Raw genomic sequence first — 12,463 nt, 5'->3', positions numbered from 1 at the left:
CGACCAGGAAACAGAGGGACAATATCACTGTTTTTCTTTAAGTGGTGGTGGCCATTTGGCAGGATTACCTGCTTTCTATAACAATATTTACTTATTAAAGGTTAAGTTTTATACCTGTATATATTCTCAATAGAGGAAGAGTACTAGAATAACTATTTTCTTTCTCCCCAGTTCTTTTGGGGTTTGTTGAAAATTGTATTTATTAGAGGGTAGTACCAGTCCTGTTCGTTATTAGTAGGTCCATTATTTCTCTATAACACTGTATCATAGTGCCAGTTTAATTTCTTCTTTTTGTAGATTAACATAACCCAATAATTGTGTGATTAGATATCAATCTCCATTTAAACATATAAATATTTCTCTGGCTCTGTCTTGTGGGAACATGAGAGCAGACTTTGATTCCTGCCTCTTGCACAATATAAGATAAGTATTTATAGGTGAGGAGAAATAGCAGGGCAGCGTGGGAAGACAGAAAAGGTAACATAGAGGAAGAAGAGAGAAGACGCAGGACTGAAAGAAAATAATTAAACTACATGAAAAAGAAACGTGGTCTAAAAAGCAAAGTGAGTTGTAATGCAAATGGTCTGCAAAGAGGAGTGTGAGGGAGATGAAGAGGGAAAAAAAGATTTTGAAAGTGAAGCAACAAAGAGAATACAAAATAGTGTTGGTTTTATATAACGCTGTATATTCTGTATCTATATAAAGGTGTTAATCACCAGCTTATATTGAGTTTATATGATGTATATTCTGTATCTATATAAAGGTGTTAATCACCAGCTTATATAGAGTTTATATGTTTTTTCCACTTTCAGATGCTACAGGCTGTGTGGATAGTTATTTTGCTTATAGGGACTGTGAATGGTAAGAAATATCGATCTGTCTCATTGTCTCTTTGTCTCTCTGTTTACTGCGTCTTTTTGGCTCTCTGTCCCTTTGTCTCTCTGTTTACTGTGTCTTTTTGTCTCTCTGACTCTTTGTCTCTCTGTCTTCTATCTGTCTTGTTGTCTCTTTGTCTCTCTGTCTAATGTCTTTCTACTATCTGTCTCGTTGTCTCTCTGTCTACTCTCTGTATTGTCTCTTTGTCTCTCTGTCTCGTTGTCTCTCTGTCTCTTTCTCTCTCTGTCTACTCTCTATCTCATTTTCTCTTTGCCTCTATGTCTACTGTCTGTCTCATTGTTTCTCTGTCTCTTTCTCTCTCTGTCTACTATCTATCTCAATTTCTCTTTGTCTCTATGTCTACTATCTGTCTCATTGTCTCTCTGTCTACTATCTGTCTAGTTGTCTCTCTGTCTCTCTATCTACTGTCTGTCTCTTTGTTTATCTGTCTTTTATCTGTCTCATTGCCTCTTTGTCTCTCTGTCTACTATCTGTCATTGTCTCTTTCTCTCTCTGTCTACTGTCCCGTTGTCTCTCTGTCTCTTTCTCTCTCTGTCTACTACCTGTCGCGTTGTCTCTCTTTCTCTCTCTGTCTATCTGTCTTGTTGTCTCTGTGTTTTTCTTTCTACTATCTGTCTCATTGTCTCTTTGTTTCTCTCTCTACTATCTATCTATCTTCGGTCTGTCTATCTTTCTATCTATCATATATCTATCTATCATCTATCTATCTATCGATCTATCTATCTATTTATCTCTAGCCCTGTAGAGCAAATATATGAAAATACAATTAATTCTTTGCTTGGATCTTTAATAGGGAATGAAGTCTGTTTTGAAAGAATTGGCTGTTTCACAAACAATGTCCCATGGTCTGGAACTCTAGAGAGGCCAATCCCAGCATTACCTTGGTCACCAATACTAATAAACACTCACTTTCTGTTGTACACTAGAGACAATCCTGACAACTTCCAAGTAAGTCATCATGGTAACTGTAAAATTAAAAATTATGTGATACAATTATATAATTTAATATGTGACAAACACAGAGGCATATTCTGGGATCATTTGGTTATTTAACTTGATATTTTTGATAATTTTAAATTAACTTCCATCAAATTTACTTTACTTTATTCTGTTAAAGGGACAGTCTACTCCAGGATTTTTAATGATTAACCAACGGTTATATTAAAACACTTTTTACCTCTTTGATTACCTTGTATCTAAGCCTCTGCAGACTGCCCCATTATTTCAGTTCTTTGACAGACTTGCACTTTAGCCAATCAGTATTCACTCATAAATAACTAAAGGGGAGTGAGCACAATGGTATCTATATGGCACTAGCACTATCTAGCTGTGCAAAACTGTCAAATGCATTCAGATAAGAGACGGCCTTCAAGGGCTTAGAAATTAGCATATGAGTCTACCTAGATTTAGCATTCAACTAAGAATACCAAGAGAACAAAGCTAATTTGATGATCAAAAAATATTGAAAAATTATTCAAATTGACATGCCCTATCTGAATCATGAAAGTTTAATTTTGACTAGACTGTCCCTTTAATATCCTTTGTTGAAAAGCATATGTGCATATCCTCTGCCTTAACAATGCAATACTGGAAGCTAGATGGCAATTGGTGGCTACACACATATGATTTTTTGTCATTGGCTCACCAGATCTGTTATTCTAGATCCCCGTAGTGCATTGCTGCTCTGGAGCTGACTTTAACTATGTGGTTGATCACAATCTGTTATAAAAATGTATTAAATTATTTATCTACAAAAATCCCTAATAATGGTGATTTTCTGCTGAAAATGAAGACCAGAAGTTAAATGTACCCTTGATTTTTCAACAGTTACATTTTCTTGACACTACTGTGTATAAGAAGACCAGAAGTTAACAACAGATATTTATAGTAAACCTACTGATTGAAATACACTGTTATACTTTAAAAGCTTTCATCCATAAAAGGGTGTTTAATGCAATCCCAAAAAGTCAGTTTTGCAGAACTATTTGTAATGTGAAAGACAAAGAGCTTCAGGGAGTGAGATTGGGTCAAATGGCAAAAATTCTAGATAGGGGCTATCCAATGGAGCTAGTGACACAATGTAAGGAAGATTCCCTAAATAAAAATGCCAAAACAAGAAATGAAGACATGAATAAGAATAGGTTGTTTTTTTTCTACTGAATTTAATGATTATAGTGATAGGATTACATCAGTCCTTAAAAAAAACATTGGTATCTTCTTAGCAAGTCCCTCCCTAGTGTCATTGAATTACAAAAGCCACTGATTCAATCCCTTAAAAGGATAAAAAACATTAAACATACACTGGTACATGCAGATGTAGGGAGTAATAAATTGAGAGGTATCAACTATTTGACTACACCTAAAAAAGGCACAAATCCGTGCCTAGGTTGTAATTCCATGATTAAAGGGAAGTACATTGCTCAAACCAATGATAATATAAAAATTGAAATTAAGGGATTTTTCACACGTGACATGGAATATGTGGTGTATCTTCTTAAATGGCCATTTTGGCGGGGCTATGTGGGGGAAACTATTCGCCCCTTTAAGGATAGAATCAGTGCACATAAATCCAGTACCAGGAATAAAGATATGATATTGCCAGTGTTAGCCCACTTTACCACAGCAGGCCACACAGTCAGTCAGCTGAGATTCCAAGTGATTGATCACAGACCACAATTAAGGAGGAGGAGATAATTATTAATAGAGAGCTAATATTGAAGAAAAGAGAAGTAAGGTGGGTACATTATCTGGAAATTTTACATCCTATAGGCTTGAACAAAGATTATGATTTGCATTTGTTTTTGTAATCTTTTTATAATTTTGATTTATTTCTTGTGATATATATTTTTCAAGTACTTTGGGAACTTGTACATGATATATTTTGGAGAATTGTTCTTGTTTTTAAACAAATAGTATTATAATCTACAGGTGGAGATCCAATTTTTTTTTACATCCACTTGATGGCATATGTTACAAGAAAGGGTTAAACAGTTAAGCACAGGTGCTATAAATTAAGGATGTTACCTATGTTTTACAGCATAAATAAGGGCTATGTAGGCCCAAAATGTAGCTGTTTGATTTATCTTCTGTCACTTCAATAAAGGATGTTATCCTAAAGAAACAGTGCTGGGATACTTCTTTACTAAGGCCTAGATTTAGAGTTTGGCGGTAGCCGTGAATACCAGCGTTAGAGGCTCCTAACGCTGGTTTTAGGCTACCGCCGGTATTTGGAGTCATTCAAAAAAGGGTCTAACGCTCACTTTTCAGCCGCGACTTTTCCATACCGCAGATCCCCTTACGTAAATTGCGTATCCTATCTTTTCAATGGGATCTTTCTAACTCCGGTATTTAGAGTCATGGCTGAAGTGAGCGTTAGAAATCTAACGACAAAACTCCAGCCGCAGAAAAAAGTCAGTAGTTAAGAGCTTTTTGGGCTAACGCCGGTTCATAAAGCTCTTAACTACTGTACTCTAAAGTACACTAACACCCATAAACTACCTATGTACCCCTAAACCGAGGTCCCCCCACATCGCCGCCACTCGATTAAATTTTTTTAACCCCTAATCTGCGGACCGCCACCTACGTTATACTTATGTACCCCTAATCTGCTGCCCCTAACACCGCCGACCCCTGTATTATATTTATTAACCCCTAATCTGCCCCCCACAACGTCGCCGCCAACTACCTACAATAATTAACCCCTAATCTGCCGACCGCAAAGCGCCGCTACTTAAGTTATCCTTATGTACCCCTAATCTGCTGCCCCTAACACCGCCGACCCCTATATTATATTTATTAACCCCTAATCTGCCCCCCTCAACGTCCCCTCCACCTGCCTACACTTATTAACCCCTAATCTGCCGAGCGGACCGCACCGCTACTATAATAAAGTTATTAACCCCTAATCCGCCTCACTAACCCTATAATAAATAGTATTAACCCCTAATCTGCCCTCCCTAACATCGCCGACACCTAACTTCAATTATTAACCCCTAATCTGCCGACCGGAGCTCACCGCTATTCTAATAAATGTATTAACCCCTAAATCTAAGTCTAACCCTAACACTAACACCCCCCTAAGTTAAATATAATTTTAATCTAACGAAATTAATTAACTCTTATTAAATAAATTATTCCTATTTAAAGCTAAATACTTACCTGTAAAATAAATCCTAATATAGCTACAATATAAATTATAATTACTTTGTAGCTATTTTAGGATTAATATTTATTTTACAGGCAACTTTGTAATTATTTTAACCAGGTACAATAGCTATTAAATAGTTAAGAACTATTTAATAGTTACCTAGTTAAAATAATAACAAAATTACCTGTAAAATAAATCCTAACCTAAGTTATAATTAAACCTAACACTACACTATCATTAAATTAATTAAATACAATATCTACAATTACCTACAATTAAACCTAACACTACACTATCAATACATTAATTAAATACAATATCTACAAATAACTACAATGAAATAAACTAACTAAAGTACAAAAAATAAAAAAGAACTAAGTTACAAAAAATAAAAAAATATTTACAAACATAAGAAAAATCTTACAACAATTTTAAACTAATTACACCTACTCTAAGCCCCCTAATAAAATAACAAAGCCCCCCAAAATAAAAAAATGCCCTACCCTATTCTAAATTACTAAAGTTCAAAGCTCTTTTACCTTACCAGCCCTGAACAGGGCCCTTTGCGGGGCATGCCCCAAGAAGTTCAGCTCTTTTGCCTGTAAAAAAAACATACAATACCCCCCCCCCCAACATTACAACCCACCACCCACATACCCCTAATCTAACCCAAACCCCCCTTAAATAAACCTAACACTAAGCCCCTGAAGATCTTCCTACCTTATCTTTACCATACCAGGTTCACCGATCGGTCCAGAAGAGCTCCTCCGATGTCCTGATCCAAGCCCAAGCGGGGGGCTGAAGATGTCCATGATCCGGTAGAAGTCTTCATCCAAGCGGGGCAGAAGAGGTCTTCCATCCGATTGAAGTCTTCATCCAAGCGGCATCTTCTATCGTCATCCATCCGGAGCGGAGCGGCAGCATCCTGAAGACCTCCGACGCGGAACATCCATCCTGGCCGACGACTGAACGACGAATGACGGTTCCTTTAAATGACGTCATCCAAGATGGTGTCCCTCGAATTCCGATTGGCTGATAGGATTCTATCAGCCAATCGGAATTAAGGTAGGAATATTCTGATTGGCTGATGGAATCAGCCAATCAGAATCAAGTTCAATCCAATTGGCTGATCCAATCAGCCAATCAGATTGAGCTCGCATTCTATTGGCTGATCGGAACAGCCAATAGAATGCGAGCTCAATCTGATTGGCTGATTGGATCAGCCAATCGGATTGAACTTGATTCTGATTGGCTGATTCCATCGGGGTTCATGTTAGGGTGTTAGGTGCAGACGTAGGAAGTGTTTCCCCATAGCAAACAATGGGGCTGCGTTAGGAGCTGAACGCGGCTTTTTTGCAGGTGTTTTTGAGGCTGGCCGCGTCCGTAAGCAACTCTGGTATCGAGAGTTGCAGTTGCGTTAAAAATGCTCTACGCTCCTTTTTTGGAGCCTAACGCAGCCATTCTGTGGACTCTCAATACCAGAGTTATTTTAAAGGTGCGGCCAGAAAAAAGCCAGCGTTAGCTACGCGGGTCGTTACCGACAAAACTCTAAATCTAGCCGTATATGTTGTATTTAAGGGCTTGCAGGACCCTTACATTTCCTGTGCACTCAGCTAAAATATTGGATCCACACTGGCTTTATAGTGCTGTACCTATCTTCTTGGACTATATACTGTATTTACATACATACAAATAAATATTTAGCAATGTATCTGTATGTATCTCTATGTGTTAAAGTACTTTGGCTGCTTTTTTTTTCTAACACCCGAGATCTTATATCTTTGATCCCTTATAACATTTTGTGCAATATTTTTTTTTCATAATGTTTATTAGACAGTGTTATTATGAGTGTAACTGTACTTTGTAATGTATTTTTGATGTGTTTTGTGCAACTTTTTAGTTTCAGAAAACAGGTAACCACAGTTTTGAGAACGTGGTAAGGATTGAAACGTAAATGCTTGCGAAAAGACAATAACGCTTGCGCAAAATCATTTTCACCTCACGTGTAATCTAGCCCTATATGTTTTAATGTGTAAGAGTATTTTATTATTGCACTATTACTTGTATATAAACATGGGGGACATTCATAATGCTGCCAGACTTGGGGATTTTCTGTAGAAAACGATTAGATAAATTGTGATTTACCCATAATTTTTGTCTCCTTGCTTATGGGTTAAACATATATGGGCCAATCACAATTCATTAGAAAAACATATCTAATCATTTTCAGCAGAAAATCACCATTATTAGGGATTTTTGTAGATAAATAATTTAATAAGTTTTTATAACAGATTGTGATCAACCACATAGTTAAAGTCAGCTCCAGAGCAGCAATGCACTACTGGGAGCTAAAATAACAGATCTGGTGAGCCACTGACAAAAATCATATGTGTGTAGCCACCAATTGCCATCTAGCTTCCAGTAGTGCATTGTTAAGGCAGAGGATATGCACATATGCTTTTCAACAAAGGATATTAAAGGGACAGTCTAGTCAAAATTAAACTTTCATGATTCAGATAGGGCATGTCAATTTGAATAATTTTTCAATATTTTTTAATCATCAAATTTGCTTTGTTCTCTTGATATTCTTAGTTGAATGCTAAACCTAGGTAGGCTCATATGCTAATTCTAAGCCCTTGAAGGCCGCCTCTTATCTGAATGCATTTGACAGTTTTCCACAGCTAGATAGTGCTAGTGCCATATAGATACAAAGACAGGTGGTGCATTGGGATCTGTTTGTATTTTTGCAATGTGTAAGTCTGTAGTCCCACAGTCATAAGAATCCCTAGCAAAAATATCCTTGTACTCCATCAGGAGTTCTCGCAGCTGTTGGCGTTAATCATCGCTGGAACAGCCATTAGCTAAAGAAATTTGCTCTTCGACTATTTGCTGAAATCCTGGGAAGATTTCAGGCTGTCCTATTTCATAGGCCTCTTTTAACCTAGAGGTGAGATCCCCTTGATTATAATTTACATTGCCCCCATGACTCTGGGTATTGGGGTATTCTTGCTGTTTGATCGGCTGATCAAATACTAGAGAGGCTTCTTCAATTTTACAAATGCCTTCCTCTGAGCTGAAGGGATAAATAGACTGAATAGTAAATAGACCCTTTGGTATAGAGGCAAAGGATTTTTCTATTAATTGTTCTTCAGTTAAGTATCCTTCAGGTATTAGCCCAATTATATTATTCTGGAATCCAAAAGTGTAATAACTTGATTCCATCGCATATCCTATGGTAGTTCCCTTGGATAAGGTTATATCCTGTGGGGTCATGTTATGTACAATAACATGTATTGGAATAGTTCCAATATTTACCAAAGGAGTATAGGTCATTTTGATACCCAGATTTTGTTTTCTATGGGAGAGGCAAATTAGTGTTTCAGAAGTTTTTAACTTCTGACCTCTCTTTACCTGTAATGGTAAAATAAATTTATCAGTCCCAGCAGGAATTATAACATCGTTAGATACCTGCATATTCACAGCATATGGCATTTGCTGGTTTGATTTTAGGGCTGCATTTTCATCCTCAAATATCTCAGGGTCCCCCTTTAACCTGCTCCAGAGGTAAGAGTTAATTAAATCTACTTGTATGGCATATCTATGTAAGAGATCATTGCCAATGTATATTTGATTATGGGGAGTATTTACAACTAAAAACAGGTACTTTGCGGATCTATTACCTATAGAGATAGATAATAAACATTTAGCTGTGATATTATAGCTTTCAAACCTGTCATCCAGGCCATGGACACAGTGGTCTTGAGGAGAAAGATATTTAATCACTTTAGGTTCAGCTATCTGCGCTAATAAGCCTTTGCTTATATAGCTAGCTTCCTGTTTTAAGTTCAATTTAGCATATTTGGTTTTCCCAAGGTCATACACTTGTATAGGGATAAATAGATCCTCTTTAACTCTCTCAATTCCTGTGAGGTATTGAGTGTGGCCTTCCCCCTTAGGGATTTTATGATCCCCCTTGTGGAGAGATATGGTTAATACATCGCCGTCTAAGGAAATATTCGCTATCTTTCCAGGCGAATTTTAAAAGTATTACCATTAGAGCCACTTAAAGGAGTCTGATCATCTATTTGTAGGATAGTGACTTCAGGTATAGAGTTATTCCTGAAATGAATCACCACAGCATCTGGCTTCTCTTCCACCATGTGACAGTTATGTCGTGTGTGAGATATGCCGGATTGCTCAGAATTTAATTGGCCGTTTTACTTGTGACCAAATTACATTATTTATGCAATCAATTATGGTGCTTAATCACTTCAAGAGATCACTTCCAATTATTAAACGATCAGTGGGTAGATCCACTATAATGACAGGGTGTCTTATGACCCTGTTCCCCAGCCTCACTTTTAACCATGCAGTACCGTATACTTTTAGAGAGTCACCCCCAACTCCTATTAGAGAACCATCAGATTCTTTTATTTTAGGTTTGTGGATAGTTAGCTCATTTAGCTGTGTGTAGTACCCGTGGGATAAAATAGTTGCCTGAGATCCAGTATCAATTAATCCCATGATAGGGATGGAGACTGAATCCTGCAGCTCAGCTAATAGATAATATCTCCCTGCAGTTTCTATCATTTCACACATAAAACTGGTGTGGTTACACAATTGTGGGCTTCGCCACGTGTTACCTGAATCCGCCATGTTACCTGATGCAGAAGATATTTCACTCTTACCGGTCCCCTCTATGATAGGGTCGACTGGGTTCTTGTGTACTGCATCTGTGGAAATAAGGTTAAGAGAAAACTGCAAAGGAAGAGGTTGGTTACATTTTCCTGGCTGAGGTTGCTTGGGGAGAGAACATGATTAGTACCATTTTTGACATTTATCTTTTTATTTTGTATATCTCTCCCCTCTCTTTCAGGTGATACTGCAGTATTTATGATTGTGCCTGTGGCCCACCACTGGCCACTGTCTTTACCCCTAAAAAAGGATTGTTAGGTGAGCCATAAACGCTTGACTCATATTAGCGACTTGTTCGCTCAACTGAATTAGCTGGGTACTAAGCTGAGCTACTTGATTGTACAAGTTACCTCTACCCCTGGGCCTATCCCTTGATGCCCCATAGTAGTGATTACTGGTCCCTTGGGTCCCCTCAGAATCAGGGCCGCTGTTTCTATCCCGGCGTGGTTGCCCCTGGGGTTCAACTTGTTCAGCGTTAGTATTTTGGGGAGCACTATTTACTTGGGGTGTCTGGTTACCCTGAGAGTATTTTCGCCACTTATTGTATCTACCTTTGTGGGGATACCTATTATCTTGTGGGTATTCTTCTCTTTGGGAGTAATTATTTACCTGGGTATGCCCCCCATTTTGGGTATATTCTCTCTGCGCCTCAGCCATTGTTGGGGAGGGATAGAGTTAAACCTTTGTGGGGATGGCCTGTTTTCTCTGGCCACTTCCGCATAGGTTTTCTTTTTAGACTGCAAATTAAGGGGACTGGGTGACACCCTAGTTTCTGCCACAATTTTAGGATTGGGCTTTCTCTCCCTTTTATCCCCCTGTTCACCGGACTGCTGAATAAAGTATAACTTTGTACTCTCTTTGATCAGCCATTCCAATGAGCAGTTCTCATCAAAATCTCTAGCTAAATTAATTTTGATGGGTGAGGGCAGTGCTTCAAAAAATAAATTCACAAATTCTGAGCATTCAAATATGGGATTATCTTCAGCCATACTGTACGCATTTTTCAGTACATACAGCTATTTTCGCTGCAGTTTTAGTGCGATATTGCCCAAATTCTTTTCTGCACTGTCGTTTTGTCTCATTCCAGGAATGAATATTCATATTCTTTAGTGAAGCAAAGAATTTGTGATATTTACCTTCAAATACCCAGGGCAGAAATTCAATTTTTAACTGCTCACTTGTAACATTCATTATAGATAAAGCATTTTCAAAGGCCTCTAAGTGGTCAATTATGGAAGTGGTCAATTATGTGTACTGCATTCTTTAGAAATTTAATTATTGTATGGGTGTCATACACTTTATTAAGTACATTACTGGATTTCATTGGGAACTTATTGTTTGAGTTAGAGTGCCTTTTATCTGTCCTATCTTTACTATGCTGAAATCTCACTTGTGCATTTTTATATGGGCTGTCTGAGAAGCTAGCCCCCCCTTCTGACCAGCTATAGTAACTGACCTCTTCCTCTGAGGTGTAATAATCATCTTGTCCTCCAGAGTTAGGTAATTGCCTAGGGGGAAAAGTTATTTCTGGGCTTGAATTAGGGCTATAATTTGGGTACTTTTGTCTCTCCTCCTGCCTGGTATTTTGAAACTCATTTCTGACCCAGTCCTTAATTGAGTTAATCATTTCAGCATTAGTGTTATTACTTAAAGGTTCCTTATTGCTGCTGATTTGACTTTTTAAGTCATTTATTTCTTGTTCATATCCTTTTTCAGCCCCACGATATCTAGCTTTTAAACTTTTATTTTTATTTTGGCATTTTTCATAGACTTCTTCTAAAGCTTTAAATTCAGCCTCTAATTTCTGATTATATTTATTTAAGTCAGAAACCTTTTCATTAGCTTCTAGAACCTCTACCTTTCCATTAATAAAGGCTTCCTCAAATTCTCGTAATGAATAATTTTAATCCCTTAGCTGTCCTAATTGTCTGTCTTGTCCTGCCATTTGGCTAGACATCTCACAGCTCAAATACATTGGGATTGGCCAAGTTTTGAAAATTAATTCATCACGCCCTCTAAATTCCGTGCATTTACTAAGTTGCAGTAAAATTTGGTATAATTCCCCATCTTCAACCCACATATCTTTAACTAAATCTTTGGCCTTAGCTTTAAATCCCTGAATATATGTGTAGACATCTTCTCCCATATAAAGTCTAGTCATGAGGTGGTTCATGGCTTCAAATTTGAGAGTTTTTGCCTGAACCATTTCATGGACAGAGGATCTTGGGGAGGGCACAATTTCATCATATACAGAAATGCTAGCGTTACTTTTTGCTGAAGACATACGGCTAGATCACTAGCTTTGCGGTGCTAACGCTCCTTTTTTTTCTACCACTCCCTTAAGCCAACGCTGGTATTACAGGTTTTTTTAAGCCTGGCGTTAGCCGTAAAAAGGTGAGCGTTGAGCAGAATTTAGCTCCACATCTCACCTCAATACCAGCGCTGCTTACGGTAGCGGTAAGCTGGCTAAACGTGCTTGTGCGCAATTTCCCCATAGGAAACAATAGGGCTGAGCCGGCTGAAAAAAAACCTAACACCTGCAAAAAAGCAGCGTTCAGCTCCAAACGCAGCCCCATTGTTTCCTAAGGGAAAATAAAAAATATGTCTGCACCTAACACCCTAACATGAACCCCGAGTCTAAATACCCCCAATCTTACACTTATTAACCCCTAATCTGCTGCCCCCAACATCGTCGCCACCTGCATAATATTATTAACCCCTAAT

At 37.9% G+C, this 12,463-nt stretch overlaps 1 protein-coding gene across 1 annotated transcript in view; it reads left to right on the top strand.

Moving 5' to 3' along the window:
* The first annotated feature begins 812 nt into the window (after positions 1–812).
* The window catches only part of LOC128640510 (pancreatic triacylglycerol lipase-like), a 50,739-nt gene continuing 39,088 nt past the window's right edge, over positions 813–12,463 (top strand). Inside the window, exons 1-2 of the mRNA XM_053692986.1 lie at positions 813–861; positions 1,691–1,845. Coding sequence (XP_053548961.1) covers positions 813–861; positions 1,691–1,845 — 204 coding nt within the window. The remainder of the gene's footprint in view (positions 862–1,690; positions 1,846–12,463) is intronic.

The sequence above is a fragment of the Bombina bombina genome, chromosome 9 (assembly GCF_027579735.1).
Source record: "Bombina bombina isolate aBomBom1 chromosome 9, aBomBom1.pri, whole genome shotgun sequence".
Classification (NCBI taxonomy): domain Eukaryota; kingdom Metazoa; phylum Chordata; class Amphibia; order Anura; family Bombinatoridae; genus Bombina; species Bombina bombina.
Note: the sequence above shows the minus strand (reverse complement) of the source record. Positions and strands in the feature narration are given on the sequence as shown.